The sequence below is a fragment of the Sabethes cyaneus genome, chromosome 1, assembly GCF_943734655.1.
Source record: "Sabethes cyaneus chromosome 1, idSabCyanKW18_F2, whole genome shotgun sequence".
Taxonomy (NCBI): domain Eukaryota; kingdom Metazoa; phylum Arthropoda; class Insecta; order Diptera; family Culicidae; genus Sabethes; species Sabethes cyaneus.
Genome location: NC_071353.1, coordinates 8,803,162 through 8,825,259, shown reverse-complemented (window position 1 = coordinate 8,825,259; position 22,098 = coordinate 8,803,162). Strand labels below are relative to the sequence as shown.

General features: G+C 39.7%; 1 protein-coding gene across 1 annotated transcript in view; it reads right to left on the bottom strand.

Moving 5' to 3' along the window:
- The window catches only part of LOC128746072 (protein Skeletor, isoforms B/C), a 93,124-nt gene that overhangs the window by 7,270 nt on the left and 63,756 nt on the right, over nucleotides 1-22,098 (bottom strand). Inside the window, exon 4 of the mRNA XM_053843124.1 lies at nucleotides 12,803-12,914. Within this exon, the coding sequence (XP_053699099.1) occupies nucleotides 12,803-12,914 (112 nt within the window). The remainder of the gene's footprint in view (nucleotides 1-12,802; nucleotides 12,915-22,098) is intronic.

Here is a 22,098-nt window from a genome sequence, read left to right as displayed (position 1 = left end):
ACTTTTTTTGAAACTGTTAGGCCCCTTGGCGAACAAGGGGCCACTATTTCGAGGTATCAGAAGCGTAATTCTTATTTTTTAACCATTTTCAACCAATTAAGCGCAAAAGTTCCAATATTTGAAGTCCTCGTCTCAGTAGTGGCCCCGTTTCAGCAGAATTACTCCTCTATTTCTCTCACGTTCTTTTTTTCTATCCCGTGTTTTCTGTTTTATTGCTCCATTTTTCTTCGTTTCCTGCTTCATTTTTTCGTATTTTCAGTCTAGTTTTTCCTCATGTTTTTCACTTGCTTTTTTTGTAATTTTCTATTCCGTTTTCAATCTTTTCTCTGCTTGTTTTCCTTTTTCGCTGTCGCCAGTTTCCATAATTTATAACTCTTTATTTCTTTTCCTTCTTGTGTTTCGTCTTTGCCTGTGCCGTGTTCATTTCCCCTTTTGTTCCCCTTTTGAAGCCCCGTTTTATCGTCTTTTTGCCTCTTTTATTCTGTTTTGGCTTCCTTTTTTCTTTTCTTTCAGATTCATTTTGTATCTCCCGTTTTCCGTAATTTTTTTCTTCTTCTGCGTTACCTCTTTTCTTTTCTTTCAGATTCATTTTGTATCTCCCGTTTTCCGTATGTTTTTCTTCTTCCGCTTTACCTTTTTCTTAAGTCCATGTTTCCTGTTGTGATTTCTTTTTTGCCTTTCCATTTTCCTGTATGTCTTATATCTTGCTTTTTATTTCCCGTTTGAGTTCTTTTCCCCGTTTTTCTCGTTTCCTCCATCAGATTTTTTCCTCGTTATTCTTTTTTTCTCTATTGGTTTCTCTTCCGTATTCACTTTTTTGCTTGCTGTTTCTGTTTCTTCTCGCTTCTTCTGTTCCTTATTTCTTCTTTTACTGTCCCATTTTTCGCCCGTTTCCTGAGTTCTGAATTTCCTCTATATCTGAATTTCCTACTCCATTTTCCCTGTTTTTCTTCTGTTCCGGTCCCGTTCTATGTAATTTTCTACCCATTCCCGATAATCGTCTCTTTTCGTTTCTATCTCTTTTTTGTTCCGTTTATCGTTTGTCCGTCGTTTGTTTTACTTTTTTCGTTCGATTTGTTCCGTTCTTCCTCTTATTATGTTTTGATTTTCCTCCTTTTTTATCATGCTGTTTTTCTTTTCTCTATCATCTCTTTTGTCTTCTGTTTTAATTTTTACCTCTCCATTTTATTTATTTTTTCTCTCCTCTCTTCTCTTCTCTCTTTTTATTTTCCTCTTTTTCTGTCTCGTTTTAGGTGTGCAGCGTTAGGCATACGCATATTAGGGGAGGCATACGGACTTTACGCATATGAGCATTAGGCATAATGGACGACAGGCATAATGGATGACAGGCATAATGGACGGTAGGCATAATGGACGGTAGGCTAATGGACGGTAGGCATAATTGACAAAACTTCGCTTTTCTATGAATACACACTCGAGCCAATCATCGCTTCTTCACAATATCATGAGAACCGGGGCAACCCATTTAACATAAATTCATTTCGCATAATGCGGTTTAGCATAATGTCGTTTGCCATAAAACTTACTAACTTATGTATCCATGTCCGCCGGTCCGGCAGAACGAAGGGATGAAATCGGATATCTCCGCAGCAGACGGTTGGTCCGCCATGGTTTTCACCTGTCGCTAGGATGAGTTCTCTTCAATAGCCCGGGTATAGTTTTTCCTTCTTTTCTCTTCGGTTCTTCATCGTTTTTCTGTACCGTCTCCTCGCTTTTTGTGTCATTTTCCTTCAATCGAGCTGTTGTCAAAGCATTTATAAATTAACCGAGAGTCCATTGAGGCTAAATTAAAAGTGTTACATTTTTCGCATTACTCTTCAAAGAAAACATCGAGTGGCAATTTAGTTTTGGAAGTGGCTCTTAGTGTTAATTTTAAGTGGCTCTTCAATAAAAACAATTCCACAAAAAATATTGCGAATAACTCTTTAAAGAAACTCTTTAAAGGCACTATCGCGGCGTAACGCTAATAAACGCCGCTTACAAAAGAGTCTCCCAGAGCTTCTTACGTCGATGGTCACCATTAGCACGAAGTTTTGTACGGATTTAGCAAGCAGGCTTCGTGGAAGCTTGCGCCACTGCGCAGCAAAGTTGTACCATCCGACAGATCTTGCAGAAATATCATGAATATAACGTGCTTATTCATCACTTCGTTATTGCATTCAAAGCAGCATACAATACAGTCGACCGAGACTGGCTATGGTAGGTAATGTACGACTGATCAGAGCTATACGTCGAAGACCTAATACATAAATGGCAGAGACTTGAATGTGACGAAAACGCTCCCCCACGAACGGTAATCGGCAACGGCCGACGAACTAGAAGTGGTATAATGACGATAAGCTTATGTATCCGAGATGGCTGATGACCACGGATAACAATACAATACAATACAATACAAGTAAGGAGATTTAGCAACGGATTCAAGCAGGAAATCGGGCCTACATTACCTTTCGCGTACCACTACGATCAAGAAGCATACGCCGCCGTACGAAATTGACAGTCTACCCTTATTAGACTGGTAGTTCTCTAAGGTTTGAAACTGTGACACTATTCACTTCCCGAGCAGGAGCGAAGAGCAAAATAATATGAAAACAATATCAAACTGTGTTATAATGGTATATTTTGTTATTAAATAGATATTGAGATACATTGGTAACACATTTTGTTATTGAGTAGATATTTAAAACAGTGGTTGTAAGATGAGTTTAATAACTGATTTTGTTATCATATCTTATTTTGGCCTTAAAATGACATTCGATATATTTCAACAAGACCAAACAAGACCAAATTTTGATATGAGTTATTCGATTTCCAATAACACATTTTGATATTATTTTGCTCTTTGCTCCTGCTCGGGTTAGGACATATGTGCCTTTACCGTTTACCAAGCGGAAGGTATGGCGGACGATATTCGGCGAAGTACAAACTACAAGTGGAGACTGGCGAAGCCGCATGAATCACGAGCTACAGGCACTGCTTGAAGAGATTTCCGTCTTCTATTTGGCCAAAGTCAGTAGCTAATGGTGGACCGCATGCGTCGTTAAGATTCCGGACGACAGTGCAACTTCTGAGACGTCTAGGAAACTGACAACCTGTACCCAATGTTGAGTTGAAGGGAGACGATTGCTTGAAACATCACGAGCCACCTCGGATCTATGCTGGCGATAATGGTGAGGACGATGACGGATGTGGAAATAGCTACGAAGATAACTTCAAATACATTTTCAGAAAATTCCAACTAACTATTCATTAAGTTCATCCAAGTTCTTATTGTATCAAAATAGTTAATAGATGATTATTCCTCAGTACGTATATATATATATTTTTTTTTGTATGGGCTTATCACTTTGACCACAACATTATTGATCTATTGTAATGTTGCCCGGGTGTATGCTGTATTCTGCACTGCATTTCTGTGCTTTATCGTTATTGAGTAAACGATAAGCTTATATTTTTTTATGCGTGCTTATGTGTTGATGGTTTTACCCATGCTTCGATGCATGTCCTACTATACCAAACCTGTTTCGCCTCGTTATAGTTAGCACTGGTGAGTCCTCCTGAGGTTCAAAACCATTACCTCATTAGGTCCTCATACCAGTATACTAACCATAAGACGCGTCTTCGGGATAATGTAGAACTCAGCATGAAGGAAGGGTGATGAGGGGCCGGAGAATAAACCCATGCTAAAGTCACTTTGACATCGAATGTACGTATATATAACTTAGAGCTAAGTTTCTTAAAAAGTAGTTCCAATCAGCTTATTTTGTTCCTCAAAAATTATAATTTGTGCTCTCTTTGAACTATCCTTTAGGTTTAGTTTGTACCATGGCAGGATTTTACGTGTAGGTACTTTTATTTATACGTGTGTACACTGCCACAGCCGTAGCATCCGACGTGCATATGTATTAAAACATTCAAGCAACCGAGATGCCCCACACACTGTTTTGAGCAATTACTCCTCCCCGAGGCGAACGAAGGGTAGATTGAAACCCCCCTAACCAATAACCTGCCCACACTTTCGGCTCTTGGGGAAGGTGGACTGTCGGACCGTTGGGTTGAGAGAAGCGAAAGAGAAACGATTCCGGGAACTGTATTGTGCTCTTTTCTTCCTTCTTTCGTGGTAACATTTTTTTCGTGGAGCAAAGAGAGAGTGTCTAATAAGCTGGAATACACCATCGACTGATAAGGTTTAAATTTTTGCTCAATTTACGCGAAACTACGGCGTAGAACAAGGAACGCTCTATTGCTCTGGTGGGTAAGCTAATGCGCATGTGCCACTCTTGAAAGCGGGTGGTGGGTGGAAAGCATAACGGATATGGGGAGGAAAACAGTCACAAATTTGCCACATTTTTGCTTTAAAAAACGTTCGCCTTACTCTCGGTTGCCAGAAGCAACGTGGGAATGGTGCAGGGTACGTTTAAATCTGACCTCTCTACATCAGTGTAAAAATAAAAGTAATTCTATCTGGCGTTTTTTTACATGAAACAGTTGAATTTCCAGTTTTTTTTTCTTTCAAAATAATTCGTGTCCTGCTGTTAAACAACATAGTTGGATTAAGCAGTGCTTGAGCGCATAAACGGGACAACCGCAGAAGCCACGAGGAAGCTGCCACTGAATTTAGCGAAAATCTAGACGCTGCCAGCGATGAAATACATACAACCTAGCTTGTGCGGACAATAATACCGATGGACACAAAAGCGACGAGGACTTAGCTACACCGGTCCGGTTTGTGTGTGGGCGAAATCGTGGGATATCACTTCTATTGTTCGGGTTTAATTTTTTCTCCTTTTTTTCGGGACCGCTTTCACCGAGACTGGTTGAACTTTGCAGTGAAAATAATGTACGGTCACAAAATGAGATTAGATTCAGCATTATTTGGAAGCTGTATCATTTGCTACAGAATGGTACAAATCGTCTTGACTTTGAATCGTCTGGGCGCTTTGAGTTTTATTTATAGATAAGTCTTCGGCGAAAGAAAAACCGAGGCCCATTGTTGCTTGTAGAAGCTGGCTTAGTTCCCATCGGTCAGAATGATACCACTGTGATGGGAAAGTGAAAGATAACGGAGGTTTAAAATTCGTGTAAAAATAAGTTTTTGTCCTTAGATTGTCAAATCTTGTCTAAGGTATACCGGTCCATCTAAATGCATCTGTAGGATTAAATTATTCAAAAATTGCCATCTAGGATTGGGCAAAATTCCCGAAAGTATCGATAATTGAATATCAATATCAAATCCGCCGCTTTATCGATACCGTCGATATATCGTTCGTGAAGCATCGATATTAGATTTATCGATACTATTTAAGGCGGCATTATGGGATTAGGAAATGCTACACAAAAAAAGGGATTCATAAAAATTAATCAATAAAAAACATGTTGAGCAAAGAGAGTGCCTCCAAAACACGCACGCAACACATCACTTGCTCCAGTGCAGCTCTATTTCGGACACGTCGCTTTGTACGGAAAAGCGCACCACCTACAACAGCTGTTCGCGCCCGACTGAATCGCATGCTGCCCCAGAATCCACAAAAATATGATGGGTTGTACTTCCAACACATCTGGATTACATGCCAAAGATTAAAAATTTAATCCGTAGTGACACGGGCCTCCATAAAGCCCACCTGGTACTACCCTACGAACTCTCCTTCCACCGGTGATAGACGACGCAACAAAATCTGTTGGTGGCTTTGACCAGCGTTATGTTGCGGTAATTACAGCAATCTATCCGATCGCCCTTTCTATAAATGGGACAAACCACACCCTCAATCCATTCGTCCGGCAGCCTCTCCCAAACCCTTGAAACCATCCAGTGCAGTGATATGTCGTTGCTGGCGGTTCTTGGCCATTCCTGCAGAGTTCCGCCGGGAGTTGCTCCTTTCTGGCTCTAGCTCTGCTCGATCTCTGTCCCACCTCTGCCACTTTCACCGCTATTATGGCGCGTAAAAAGCTGGAAAGTTTTTGTTAATGCCGTCAACTCCTAATACTACTCTCTGTGCTCTCTGGTCAGTTCTGAATTGCAGAAAATCGCATATCGTATGCACTTACTATCCAATAAGCGTTAAACATGTAAGTGACATTGGTCAAGATTTTGCATTAGAGTCAATGCCAATAAAGTAAATTTGAGAATTAAGCTTAGTAGCGACCTGAAAAGACAACAGCGTGAGAAAAAATCCTTAAAATATTGCTTTTCATGAGCATTTCCTGGCCTAGTTTTAGCCTATATTTTTTCAGCTGCATATCCCGCTTTATCAAAAGAGTATCGGGATGAAATTATCGATTTAGCATAATATCGACGTCGTAAGTTTCGATGAAATATATCGAAATATCGGCCTTCGAGTATCGATACGGTATCGCCCAATCCTATTCCATCAGTAAACACAGTAACATCAGTTGTCATTGCAGCGACAGTCAAATAAGTCGAACATTTTAGTGATACTTTTTTAAACATTTGCAATTGTACATGTCTCATACATTGCTCATCTGAAAGCCTACAAATTCATACTGAAAGTTAACTGTTTTCTTGAACACTTTATCCTATGGTCAATTAGATGTTAGAACTTGCAAGATTTTGTGTTTATTTGTCCTAAATTCAATCGTCATAGAGTTGTTGGAAGGTAATTCCAGACAAATAATGATACTCAAGTTTTTTTAAAAACTGAAATTGGGATAGTGTGGAACAGTTAGATACAAATGTTTCGAAACACACAACTTGTGAGAATTTGAAGCGTTAAACCATTTATAATGTTTGACTCCTGACGATGCACAGAATCTTACTGAATTCAATTTTATGTTCATTGTTTTCGTTAAATCAAAGTTTCTTAAAGCGAAAACAATAAAAATCATTTGTGTATTTATTGACGTTAATTTTTCGCCCATGTTTCGAGAAGAAACGAAAAATCCAAATTCACATTTCATATCACTAAAGGATTAAGATTTGACGAAAAAAAATTTTTTTTGAAAAATTTCATACTAAACTACAATACAATTTCCTACAGTGGTTGTTAACTACGAAACTTGCAGGAGCGACATTAGGCGACGCACTGTTTTTTTCTATCGCACTGACCGAGTAGATAACAGTCTATCTTCTCTTACTAACCCTTATTTTCTTGATTGTACTTCAGGTACTGCTTATTATCAAACCTGAGCCTTCTTAGCACTAGCGAGCCCAGACATAAATGGGTGGGGCACCCGACCTTTTAGAACCTTTTGGGACGGAAAAACAGAGGAAAACGGAACTGGACTAGAAATTATAGTTCAAATTGAAGTTAACTTTAAATCCGGACTGGAAGATTTGCTTGACATTAGACATGGAATTAGACATGGAACCAAAGTTTTGCAATTGGAATTAAATTAAACTTGGTATTGGATTTCAAATTAACGTTGAAATTTGACTTGAAATTGGATTTGAAATTAAGCACGAACTTTAACATAAATTAGATTTGAAATTTCACATGAATTGAATTAAAATTGGATTACAATTAGATTTGAAATTTGAATTCAAATTGAATGGGAAGGCGGGGTAAGACGGCCCCCCTAAGCAATTAAATTGCTAGCATAAAATGCGTTCGAAAGTTCGCTTTTTCTTGTATCACAAATGAATAACCATTTATTTACCTACCATTAAAAATTATACAATTATTTGGTTTGTGTATTTTTCCACGATTTTTTGACAATTTTTGAACCGTCTAAATATCACGCGTCAATTTTCAGGCGGGTTAAGAAGGATCACCAAGGGGGTAAGACGGACCATGACGGAGTTAGACGAATCGTGGCAGTTTTTATGCGTTTTTAGAGTTGCAAAACTAACTTCAATAGTATTTACTCAACAGAAATTTTTTTTAGAGATTTTTCATAAAATAGCATAAAATTAGCTTGTAACTAACATAAAATTAAGTTGTACCGCTCAGCCAACTCAAATGCCAGTTCTTTGATCGTACTGAGTCCATAGAACCGCTCCTCCAGTTCTAGCAAATGCTGAATAAGTTCCAGATCCGAGCCTAATTGTTGGCGTATCGTTACGTACTTTAATCTGCCGACGAAGAGTTATCTGGGGAATTCCGAATGTGATACCTGCTGTCCTTATAAATGGCTAATTTGGCCTGATTCATCTGATTCCACGTCTACCATTTCAATAATATGAATTCATTAGATGTAGTGATTTTATTTATTTAAATATCTAAATTTAAATAGTAAGAATTTAGTCTTGTTTTGAATATAAACTTAAGAACTAGTGCCCTAGATCGCTACTGTCACTATCCACTAACGAAATAGATCCGATCATTCCATAGAAATAATTGAAATCTATTGAGGATTGAATGTATACAATGTTACTACTCTGGTAAATGTTACATACAACGCATGTAGCATGTATATACATCAAGAATCATATTATTATTATGCTACTATCGCTACAAAAAGACTTACGTAGTCTTACGTTACCCATGCGGTCGTGTCATGTACACAATTTCTCTGATTTTTTTATCCAGTCCCGTTTTTTTTTATTTTTCGTAACGATTTTTCTTTATTCTGGTACCGTGTTTTTGGTTTTCGCCCTCAGTTTTTTCGATGTTTGCTCTTCTAGGTAGTTTTCTTGTACCGTGAATTGGTATTGTATGTATTTTCTATTTCATTGCTCCGTTTTTCTTCGTTTCCTGTCCCATTTTTTCTAATTCAGACATTATTCAGACTAATTTTTTCTTGTATTTCCCGTTTTTTGTCTATTCACGTTTTTTCGTTTCCAGTTTTCATCTTTTTCGAACTCGTTTTATCTCTTTTCCTTCTCTTCTTGTTTTTCGTCTACGTCGGTTACGCTTTTTCTCTTTTTGATGGCCCGTTTTCCGTTTTTAGCTTAGCTTAATTGGCCTAACGTCTTATGACAAGGCCTGCGCAGTATAATTTCTCCATCTGTTTCGGTCCATGGCAACTGATCTCCAGTTCCGCGGGCACCCAGTGCTTGCCAGATCTCGCTCCACCTGGTCTTACCACCTCGCTCGCTGTGCCCCTCTTCGTCTTGTTCCTACCAGATTTGATGCGAAAACCATTTTTGCAGGATAGTTGCCCGGCATTCTAGCAACATGTCCTGCCCAACGTATCCGTCCAGCTTTAACCACTTTCTGAATACTTGGTTCGCCGTAGAGACGCGCGAGCTCCTGGTTCATTCTTCGCCTCCATACACCGTTCTCTTGCGCTCCGCCAAAGATGGTTCTTAGCACCCGCCGTTCGAAAACTCTGAGTGCTCGTAGGTCCTCTTCTAGCAGTGTCCACGTTTCGTGCCCGTAGAGAACAACCGGTCTAATTAGCGTTTTTTACAGTGTGCACTGTGTACGGGGGCTCAAATTATTCGATCGCAAGTGTTTATGGAGTCCGTAGTAGGCCCGACTTCCACTGATAATACGTCTTTTAATCTCACGGCTGGTATTGTTGTCCTCTGTTGCCAGTGAGCCAAGGTATACGAACTCGTCGACTACCTCGAACTCATCCCCGTCAATTACCACGGTTACCACGGTTTTCCGTTTTCCGTCTTGGGCTCCTTTTTTACGTTGCACTCCAATTTCCTTGTCACTCCCATTTCTCGTATTTTTCTTTTAGTTGCAATTTTCTTTTTAGTTCATTTTCTCTATTTTTTTTTCATCTTTTCTGTCCCGTTTTCCCGTTGTTTGTCTCATCTTTCTTCTGTTATATCCCGTTTGACCTCTTACCTATTTTTCTCGTTGTCTCTATCGGATCTCTTTTTTCTTTATCGTTATTCTTCTCTTCCCTTTGGGTTTCTCTTGTTTTATGTTCCGTATTTTCTTGTCTTGTCTTGGTTTTTCTCTTCCTTTTCCCTTTTTATTTCAGTTGTTTTCTTTTTCTCCATTTTTTTCTACATCTGTCCTATTTTTCGCCCTTTTCTTGAGTCCTGATTGTTCTTTTCCGTTTTTTGTCTTTTTTGCTTTGTTTTCCACGTTTCAAGGGCTATTGTTCCCCTTTTCTTGTCTTTTGTTTGTAATGCTCCGTTTCGGCTTTTTTTCGGCCCCGATTGTCGTATTATTTTAATTTATATCCCGTTTTTCATTTTCATCTGCTCCGTACTTCTCCTTATTTTGTTCTGCCTTTCCTCCTTTTCTGTCACGTTTTTCTTTTCCGATCCGTTTTTTCTTCCGTTTTCATTTTTTATTTTTTCTGTCCCGTTGTTTTTTCTCTCTTCCGGTTCTCGTTTCTTCATTTTCCTGCCACCCTATTTACTCTTTTACTTTTCCTCCATTTCTATCCCGTTTTTTCTTATCCCCCTTTTTCATTCGGTTCATCTTATTTCGTTTTTTTGTCCGTTGCTTCGTTTTTTGCCTTGTTTTCACTACCGTTTACTACCGTACCATTTATTTTTCTCTTTATATGTCCCGTTTTCCCTTCCATTTTGTCACGATTTTTCTTTCGGTTGTCTTTTTTACATATCAGTTTTTATTCTTTTCTCTCGCGTTTTTTCTCTTTTTCTATACTGTTTGTTAATTTTTTATCACGTTTTTCTTCGTGATATTTTTTGCTTTTTCTCCTTCTGTCTCATTTTTTGACTTTTTTTTGCTTCTTTTTTTTGAGGAGTAGCAGGGGACGAGAGCACCGTAATTATGCTCACCATAAGAAACTGTTTGCACTAGGTTTTTTTTTTGGTTCATGAGATATGAATATTTGAATTAGGGTATGTTGCTGCTTCGTCGTAATTGCCTATTCCCGTCCTATCCAACACAAATTATTAAAAATATCAGCGATTTTTATGACATACAATGCAAAATTTGTTATTGCCTAATGTTTTAGTTTGATGCCTCTCATACGCGAGAAGGTGGGGCATGTGCTCCAGTGTGCCCCAGCCTGGGCACACCAATGCTACATAATGATAATTGGTAATAACATTCCCAAGTAACAATTTGGGTTTTATTACTCTCTTATGATAGCATTTAAGACCAAAACTAGTCATGAAACCGCCATAAGCATACAATAAAACTTACAATGTTGCTTGGGTTATTATCTTAAAATTGCTAATGAGTTAATTTCTCAGCTTAACTCTAAAATCTACCCTACCTAATAATAAGTTGGAGTTACAATTGATTTGATTATTTAAAACTATATCCAGCTTTCCACGAACGATCATGGCGCACCGTGGGATGAAACCCAAATCTAGGTGGACAAAAGTAATTACGCTTAAACCGTTAGTCCTAGGTTTAAAATAGCTTCGGAGAAAATTTGTTATTTCAACTTCCGCATTTTTTGCTGTATATGGCATTAGGGTGATCATCATAGTAGGCGTGTGGAAAATATAAACTTTTTTATGGTTGAAGTTTGCTGAATAAAATATTCTGCAAAGTTAAAGAACATTAAATTTTGAGTAACTTTGCTAAAGAAATAAAAGCCTTATCTTTTATGGTTGATAGACTGGGGTAACTTAAAGTTTTTTGATCTGGGTGGACTTAAAAATCCATTTTTCTTTAATATCTCCTTTCGTGTTCATTTCTTACAAATCGTGCCTTCTGAGCACTTTCACCTCCATTAAAAACGCACATTTTGTTTGAAGGAATCAGGTCGCTATCTCCTTCGGTTCTGAAGCTACAGACAGTTTTTCTAAAAAAATATGCTTTTTTCAAATGCCAATAACGTAAGAACTGCTCCAAAGCAGCACATGAAATTTTGTATGGATGTTTAGTAATATATTGGCCACCGAAATTAATTGATATCGCATCGGTCCAGGTCGGCCCTTTTTTGCAAGACCGTATTGAATATGAAGTCAAAATTACCGGTTTACTTACCATAATCACAATTTTTACGGTAATAAGATGGATTAAAAAACAAAAATATTTATTTGTATTTTTTTATTTGTATTTTTTTATGCATGATTAAGTTAAATACAAATATTTAGAATTATTATTAGGGTGGTCACCCTAATGCCATATACAGCAAAAAATGCGGAAGTTGAAATAACAAATTTTCTCCGAAGATACTTTATACCTAGGACTAACAGTTTAAGCACCCCATCGGCAGGCAACCATGTTTTCGCCGCCAACATCTCGTCTGTGCGAAAATGAGATAGCATGTCAGCACTGCGTTTCACTCAACTGCCAGCGGTCTGAATTGGGCCCGCTGACAAATTTTGAGCCCAGGACATGCTGTCGCTGACGTTTGCTGCAGCTCGATATAGAGATGTCGATGGGGTGGGTTTAAGCGTAATTACTTTTGTCCACCTAGATTTGGGTTTCATCCCACGGTGTGGCGGCTGGTGTGGGTACAATTTGGTTTTGAATTAGACATTTCGAAGGGTTTTCATTAGCATGCACTCAAAAATCAATAATTTTCTTTATTGTAGTCGATGATAGAAGATATTCCGATCGATTGATGCAAACAGATTGAATTCGGTTCAGGAAATTGCTAAGTTATTAGCGCTCAAAAAAACCTAACTGCTTTTCGTGACGCTTGCATTTTAAGTTTTATTCGGCAAGGACACGCCAAGCAACCCACTCTTGGCATTTTTAGTGTTAGCAACTTATTTGTGACAAAAATTGGTCACATGTCGGTTGCCACAGCTACCTTGCAAAAACTGTACTAGTTGGGACCCTAGCTTCCCATCAGACAAAGTTCTACGCCAATAAAAAACTGTCGCTCCCAGGCAGAGTTGTAATAAAACACAATGTAAAAAAAAGCAATTGGCCAAATACCCTTCTATCATTAGACGATATGCATGACTAAACCGAAAGGTGAACAATGTTTCTCGTAGTATATAATCCACATGTAAAGAGCTAGGCGGCGAAACTACACTTACCGTAAATCTGCGGCACCAAACCGACAGCCAACGGATGTCCCGTAATCGTTTACCCATCGGCAGTTTTAGGATAATATCCGAGTTTTCGTGCTGTCCCAGTGCCGGTGGCTCTCTGAAAAGACGGAAGCGAAGAAAATGTAATATCGTTAGCAACAGATTCTCGCATGCACACAGACCGGCCGGCGGGAATAGTCCAATCAAATATTTAAGATTAATTTCTTTTGTGCCATCCTTTTATTCGCCCGGAAACGTTTCTTTCTATATATGTCAAAGTAACTTTCCAAAGATGTGCTCCGTTTTTCAATTTCATAGATTAAACAGATTTAGCTGACTGGGGAAAAGGAAATACCATCAGTTCATTGCATTAGATGATTTGATATAGGTAATTTTTTTATATTGCAGCTCGGAATTTGTAAATCGATGATGCTGAAGACTTGTTGAGATAAAATGGGAAAGGAAATTGCCTACTGTGAGGAGGGATGGTAAGACCAAATCGGTTTAACATTTCAACAAACCTTTTGAGAATATGGGTATGTTATGAGCAGCATATTTTTCTAAGGGCTTCGAAGATTAAACAAAATCTACCTGTGCGTCAATTACAATTACTGCAACTACGGTAGGTTTCAGCTCTATGGACATAACTGGTGTATCGCATTAACACAAAAAAACAGTAAGCAAAATTTAATGTTCGTCATTTGCCTTTTAAGCATCCTTTACTATGCCGGCAGTGCTTTTCCCTTTGGGATCGACAAGCACCGGGTGGGCGAGATTTTCCCTTGTTGTGATTTGAAGCCTTCACTCTATATGTGACTCACGGTCTATTTTCCGGCTTTTTCACATTATCCCGCACCCGCCGACGGACGGATAGTTCCCTTCGTCGTCACTGCAACAGAATCAAGTGAAGCCGAAGTAAGCGAGAAAAAAATGCTATGTTGATTCACCTATCGGTGTTGTATGTTGACGTTTTAGGTGTCAGGTTTTTAGTATCGAACACAAAGTATCCTCAATTTTTGGAGAGAATCAGAAAAACGGAAAACACAAAAAACAGCAGTTCAAATTAAAATTTTAGTTTAAAATTATCGTCTTAAAAAATTTCATTGTTTAAATATCTCGTTCTATATATTTCGGAAAGAAATGGCCAAAATAAATTACAAAGAAAAGTAGCAAAATTGAAATAGCGTTTTATTTTGCTGATATTTTCTATGAAAAATAAGTGCTAAATAGGTGCATTTATCGGGTGCCCAATCGAATTCCTACTGAATAGTTATACAGGGGTTAGACAAAATAATCGGGACTGGTAAAATTTTCCTGAAGAAGCACATCTCTTATTTGCTTAGACCACTGCAGTTCGTATGTCAAAAGTCCATCTCTAGTGGCACTTTTCCATCTTGTTGGAAATCTGCTCATATGTTTCCTGTGCACAAACAGGCAACAAGCGAGATGTGGACAATTACAGAGGAATTATATCGTTGAGTGCTCGCCTTGGAGCCACTTTTTCCACATTGCAAGCAATATTTGAGCGCGGATCAGCATGGATTCCTCTCTGGTCGATCCACTATACATTTGCTGTGACAACAAGTCTACAATGACGCAAACCGATGTCATACCGACCGGTCAGACGCCTTTGTTAAGCTCAGCCACGCAATAGCAATCGCTAAATTCTAAAGACTTGGGATAAGCAGAACTTTTCTGCGGTGGTTCCGTTTTTATCTAACTGATCGTCAGCTGATGGTTGCCACCGGCGGTTGCAGATCTAGTATATTCTACGTTACCTCAACTATTCCGCAAGGCAGTCATCTCGGACCGCTCATATTACTGCTCTATTTCAACGATATGAGCCTCGTGTTTGAAGAATCTTATCATATACCGATGATCTAAAAATATTTCTAGGACCGCTAAAAGTCCCACGGACGTCTACTACTTAAAAGCTTTGTAATGCTCCCTGGTCAGATCGACTCTGGGGTACTGTTCTGCGGTTTGGAACCCGAATTACCAAAACCGTTCTGAAGGAATCGAATCCGTCCAGCGTCGCTTCCTGCATTTCGCTCATCGGCGGTTGCCCTGGCGAAATCCTTACCACTTACCGAGCTACGAAAATTGATTTCTGCTGATCCAGCTGGATACTATTTCGACACGTAGGGATACATCTAAAGTCTTGCTAGTCGCCGATACTCTGCGAGGAAAAATAAACTGCCCTCAAATTTTTGAGCGAGTCAACCTCAATGAGCAGCCTAGATCCTTTCGAAATACTGCTATGCTGAGGAAATCACACCACCGTACGAACTACAGTACATACGTTGCCTTCTGCGCCAGCGGTCTCCAGAAGAGGTTTGACAAAGTAGCATCCATATTCAACTGCTTCTTCAGTCGGTCCCGGGGGGTTACCCGTTTTATTCGATGGTTGCTAACCAATCGTTCCGCGCACTAGATCACCTATTTTAACTCACCTTGGTACAAGCCATAACACTTATCAAGCAAGCCCTCGAATAACTCAATGGGTGGTGCTGCGCAAGCGCCCACCGTAGTTTCTTAGTTGCTCAATGAACAATAGAACTGATTTTTGGCACATTATTCGAGCTTATCAAAGGTTTATCGCCTACGAAAAATCAGCTATATCTATTTGAAGAAACCTGAGAAATTGCAATGAGCAGACAGCACCACGCACGGGCCTCCTATTCGGCGGATTGTTGAACCTCAACAGCAGTCCAAAAGAGTTGGTCAGAGCCGGCGTTAAGGCCGGCAAACCCGTGCGGTCGCACAGGGACGCGCACTTGGTGTTGACTAGAGAAAAATGTTTAAAAAAATTGAAGTGGACAAACCCTGGGAATAAATACAATATAACTCAATTGGCTGTTCAGAAATTGTTTCGGGACGGAACCAAACTTTTTGAAGCAGTCAACTATTTTTGTTAACGACGCTCAAACTGTAATTTATTTTCGTTAGTATTACATTTTCTTTAATTTTACTTGCAACTTACAATAAAGTGGTATCTTCTCCCACTTCGAACTTCCTTTAACTTCTTCTCTACTTTTATTGCACTTAGTCCTATTAAATAGATTTCATTTTGTTTGCCTTTCAGTTTATTATATACTTTTCTAAACTTACGATTTCTTTGAAATTGTTTGGTTGCCCAACTTCGGCTCAGCTACCCTAACTTTGGATCTCTATTCTCCCTCGTTTGGTATCTTGCTGTTGCTATCGAAAAGTCTCCGGTGAATTTGTAAGTTTTTGATCATTTATGGTTCTTACTCACGATATACTCCTATAGCTTTGGAACTTTTTGGCGATAATTTTCCTTCACAGGTTTGCACCGCGATTCACCGCTCCTGCAGGTAAGTAAACACAATGGTAAGTATCTTTCTTCAACTTCACTAAATAGCTATTTTTCTTCACTATCTTCTACTTACAGGTCTCGACACAGGATTACGAAACGATTTTGTCCCTCCTACAACCAACCACACCCTCCTACCACCTACAACCACAGCGCAGTGTTACCAATAATGCTTCTACGGTGTTGCAACACCCCCGCCCGTAATATCCGGTACTTCCAGAAATCCGGATTTACTGCATCTCCAACACCTCTAACTTCCCCACACCATGTCTTTGAACCTTACGGTCTGCAGTTCTTATGTCCAGCTGTCATATTCTTCCATCTGATCTCTTGATCACTGCCTCCACAGTGCCACACTTCCAGCTCTTCCGATTTTTACCGTCGATCACGAAAACTAAGTCGCCCTCTTTTAGCGGCTTCTGGTCGTCGAATCACTTTGAACGGCTGTTGATGGTCGGCAGGTCCATCTTGCCCACATTTTGTTAGCGAGATACTGCGATCGCTGGTAGTCATTTTGCAGTGCCTCAGCATGTTCCGTTGGCCCACCTTCCATGTTTTAATCGGCACAGGTCACTGTTCCCCAGAGAAAGTGATTTGGGGTCTGCGCCTCCGTTTCCACCGAATCTTGCGGCAGGTAGGTCAGCGGACGCATATTAATCAAATCAGCCGCTTCCGCAAGAGTTATCGCCAGAACCTCGTCCGTCAGCTTCCTTCCATCATCCAATGCTCGCATTGCTGTCTTCACCAATCGTACCATGCGTTCCCAGATGCCGCCCATCTGCGGCATTCCAGACGGATTGAGTGCCAGGCAGTAGAGGGACTGGCCACACTTGTTGATTGATGCTCGCCATCCGAATTAATTGTTAATTGTAAAATCGTTGTTTGCTCCCTGGACACACTTACTTCCACCGGGCCCAGATAATCGATGCCTAACGAGTTGAAAGGCCGTCGATTCGGCGTAACCTGATCCACTGATTTCCATTGTTTCCTTTTCTCTTTTATTTAAATGCAGAGTGTGAAGTAATAAAAGATCGTTGAAATTAGGCCTCGCTTCTCTGGAATGGATCATTACATAATGTGCCAAACGATTCGGCTCAGCTAGCACGCCGATTGTTTACGGAGACTTCGATCAAATGGGCTTTCAGGCCAACAAGTTTGACATCAACGCTTCCTCTGCGCCTCTGTGTTCCAGCGCCTCTGTGGTTCAAAGGTACACGGGTACCAGTGAGCGACACGCCTTGGCAGGTGTTGTGGGTTCAAATCCGGTTATAATCTCTGATTACAGCTTGGTTCGACCCATGCACCTTCCAGCATTGGACAAAAGATAGGAGTCACAACGACAACTTGTTAAGCATAGCTACCTATTACCCCCCCCCCTTCCTTTCCATCCTTCCCCTTCATTCCCGAAAAAATCCTTCATTACTTTCCCTTACCGTCCCTTCATCAATTGTAGAATCATCGTTTCAAAAGTTAAGTTTTTAAAGAGCTCTGCATTGCATGGAAATCAACATACATTCCAACATGGCAAATCTACGAAAAACAGCACTGTGCTGTGTAGTAACGTTAATTGAGAAATGGCTCGAATAACAGGAAACGGCACTTTGTTCTTTTCTTGATATTGAAGGAGCTTTGGATTACACGTCCTTCGTTCCAATTATTACGGCTCTCTTCTAAAACGGAATCGACCACACTACAACAGGTTAGATTCAAGCAATGCCTTCGAGCAGAGTAATCACAGCATCTTTGAGACATACGTCGGTTACAATTCCGGTGATCAAAGGATGTCCACAAGAAGTTCTCTTCCACTTGCTTTGGACACTGGTGGCTGACGCAATCCTTAACAAGATATCGCAGCTTGGTTATGAGATAATTGCTTACATTCAAAAAAATCGAAACGTCGCATCCACGTGAAAAATCATGTAAACTTCTGTACAGCAACTTACGTGAATTTCATGTACTAGTTAATGGGAAAATTAATAAAACTTACCGGGATCGCACGTAAACAGGTTAGTATGAGTGCGAGTTACCAACAATTCACGTAAATGTTACATGAAAAGTGTGATGGATGAGAATTACCTATGTTTTCACGTAAACTTGACGTGCCGATTTTTTTGAGTGTAAGTCGCCGACAAAGAACATATCATCAGAGGATAGTTTGACGTAGTACTGTCAAATTGTTTGTTAGAAGCTCTAAACACCACCATATTATGCTGCTTACAAGACTATAGTTACTATATATATAGTTCGGCGGATAGAAAACCTGGCGAATTGGCATCCCTGATTTATGAAATTAAATTTGAAATTATGGTGAAATGTGCAGGTTTTTACGAAAAATAATCACTGGCGGGTGTTGAAAATGACTAGTTCTATGAAAATAAAGTGTGTTTTTTTAACATTACTCCTGCATTTTGGATTTTGAAAAGCTTTTGGCTCCGCTTTTGACGTTTATTTGGCTCCCGATTTTCTATCCGTCGAACTATATATATAGTAACTATAGTTTGTACTATTACTTCCCACATACTGATTGGTATCAGGCTGAGCTTCAGTAAAGAAGTCAAACTCCTTGGAATAATTCTGGAAAAAAACTTAGCTGGGTTGTCCGCTTAGATTATGTTCTTAAGAAAGCATCCCGTTGGAATTAAATACAGGTTTGTAGACTAAACAATAAGACAGTTTATCTACTCAAATCCCACAGTAGCTAAAAACTAATCAATTTAACTCGTAGTGAACTACGCACATCACGGGACTCCTAACTGGACTCAGAAACTAACTGGAACTCTTTATCAGTTAGAGAATGTCGGATGAAACCGAAACCTGCCGTTTTGTATCTCTGAAATTGAAAGATCAACGCATCTGCTCTGCAATTACGGGGCTCTTGCTTTATCTAGGCATAACTTCTTCAGGAAGTTTTCTTCCTGCAGTCCAAATCCCAAAAGGTCATAAATTTTATTAAGCATGTAGTACTGAATTCGGGCACAAGACTGGCACAGTGGCGTTTTAATCCAATGCCTTTGTGGCATACAAAAAAACTCGCTGGTTGATCTGCACAGGACCCGCGCTATAACGCCGGCTCTGGGATGTTTTATGTGTTGGTGTTTTTTAAGTGCTGCCAGTTATAGTTACTATATATATAGTTCGGCGGATAGAAAATCGGGAGCCAAATAAACGTCAAAAGCGGAGCCAAAAGCTTTTCAAAATTTAAAATGCAGGAGTAATGTTAAAAAAACACACTTTATTTTCATAGAACTAGTCATTTTCAACACCCGCTAGTGATTATTTTTCGTAAAAACCTGCACATTTTACCATAATTTCAAATTTAATTTCATAAATCAGGGATGCCGATTCGCCTGGTTTTCAATCCGCCGAACTATATATATAGTAACTATACTGCCAGTATGGTAATATGATTAATTTAGCATAGCTTTTTACTCAATATGCTAGAAGCGTTCTTGGCGCCTCTGCATTGCGCATGTGTAACAGTGTAAATGCAATACACCTTTACTTTACGTAGTAATCGGATGATTTGAGACATCTAAATTGTATGGTTTAGGTTTGTGAGAAGTGTTCGAACGTGTTTTGTGACGAACACTTAGTTCCATATTAGCCCGACCGTGAGAGAGCAATGCTTCATTGACATGAACAAACACGGATTCTATATCCTTTCTGTGCTGCGAAAAAGCAAAACATAACAAAACCCGCACGGTAGAATATGCTTTTTAGACAATTGGTTTTTACCCCTTTTTTTCGCTACTCGACTTGCCGCGCCCGTCGCCACCGTGAGGAATCTCTTTCTTCGCTCCATTATTGTTTATTCATGGGCATTTTAGTGGGTATTTGATGATGTGTGCCAGGCCTCGAATTGTGGGTTACGGCCTTCGCCGGAGGGAATGCGCCGCTGCACCTCGCAAACGTCACTCGCAGGTAGCGCCGCCAAGAAATCGAGCACATTCGCGAACTTTAATGTGGCCTGATTTTTCTTTGGACGTTTCACTTTCCATACATGTCTGTTTCTTAATCTTGGAGGAACGGAACAACCTGACACTGAAACTCTATTTTCGCAGAAATTAAAATCTAAACAACAAAACGACTTCGAGCAAATTTTGTGTAACAAACTGGAAACAATTGTTCCCAAATGACTATGTATTATACATATTTACGATGAGTAAATCCGCTCAATTCGGTATAGATTTTGAACATTGTTCCTCCCACTAGCCGTCCCACTCGCATCTAATCGATCATTATTTAATGAAGTGTAATCTGCCAGATAGATGATATACCCGTTTCGTTCCGCTTGTTTTCCTACACAGATTACCGAGGGAAGTTCGTCAGGGGAATCTCGGTAAAGTAGGAACGTTGGTGGTGCAAACACCAATAAATATAAACTGTTATACTTTTCATGATCGAATCGAGCCATTCGTTTAGCATAGCAAAAATAAAAATTGAGTTCGTCGAATTTTAAACAGCTGATTTACCTACGTTCTGTTATGGAGTAGGTAACAGTAAAGAATTTCAAAACATTCTAAGCTACTGGCGGAATCAAACCGCAAACAGCAGCTCCCCTAATGGCTCGTTGAGGGTAAAACCAAAACAATTTCCCGGAAAGCCGTGAGACGCCTCGAAAATCCAAGGGATCAAAGCGTGCGGAGGAAAATCCGGGCGGTTGATGCGAGAACGTTACATTTTGCCACGAATCACAGATTTTCTTAACTTCGCTTCGGACTGTCCAACAGCTTTCGGAGTAAGAAGAATGGGATCGTGAAATGTGAGCTCGGCTGCTGCTTTCAGTAAAAGATTATAGGGATAACATAGCCGCGCCAGGGGTTTCCATTCAGCACCTCGTCGCGGGTCCTTCCCGCCCGCGCCCGGAAGCCGTCGTGTACGTTCGGCTTCCGTCAAAGCGGAAAACCCTTCATTCGATTCGGTGCTTTGCTCGGATTTTTGTTTGGGTGCACACAGTATTATCATCATCCCTATCTGGCTGGAGTGATATAGAAGAGATTCTCGCATGTGGTCGCTGCCTCGGGGAGTTTAGGAGTTTATTTTCCTTCACGCTACTTTACGGTAATACTCGACAATCTGTTCATTATATTGCTTTTCGAAGTTGCCGTCGAACGGGGGAGGGGGGTTGGACGGAGCTGGGTGGGATGAAATGTAGTAAGTCACTGCGCGCGGTAACTTCGAGATATTATTATAATAACTGATTCGGCATCTATTTAATAGAGATTAAAAAATTTCATCCGAAAATACTAACGTAATCAGTAAATCGACTTGGAAAAATGAATGTATCTCAATTACATGCCTGGTACAAGAGGGTTACAATTAGTTTTGTAAACTATGTTCACTAATATGATTGCCGTACATAATTTGCTACCTGGCCATTGTTCAGGACAGATATGTTTAATAAAAAGTAAGGAAGCTTCTCAATTGACCGAATTCAACTTAAAGTTACAAGTTAATGCGTTATAAAACTGGCAAATAAACTATTTTATTGGCTCTTTTTTAGAGGCATGCCACAAAATGGGAAAGTTTCAATGGGATAATGCGAATGTGGGATCAATAATATTTAAAACCCATTTGTTAAATTGTCCTAGTTCATACTCATTTCTGAAGTTAAGCTGGATTGTCGTAATCCTGTTCTCTAATACGGCGATACCTGTTGTATTGAACCAATGATCTTTTTGAGGAGCAGTTTACACACAATGTAAGAGTTAGGTGGTAACTTTCGAAGAAGTTTTGTCCCACAATCAGGGTTGCCACATGCACAGATTATTCTGTGTTTAACAGATATTTGAAGGAAATCGCCTGTACAGAATCTGTATGCATAGAATACAGATTTTCGCCAAATTACACAGATTAAACAGATTTTTGAGCCTTTACATGAGAGTGAAAGAGACGGAAATAGTCAGCCAAATGACTCTCTATCTCTTTCACTCTCATTGTTTTACATTGGACAGATTTTTACACA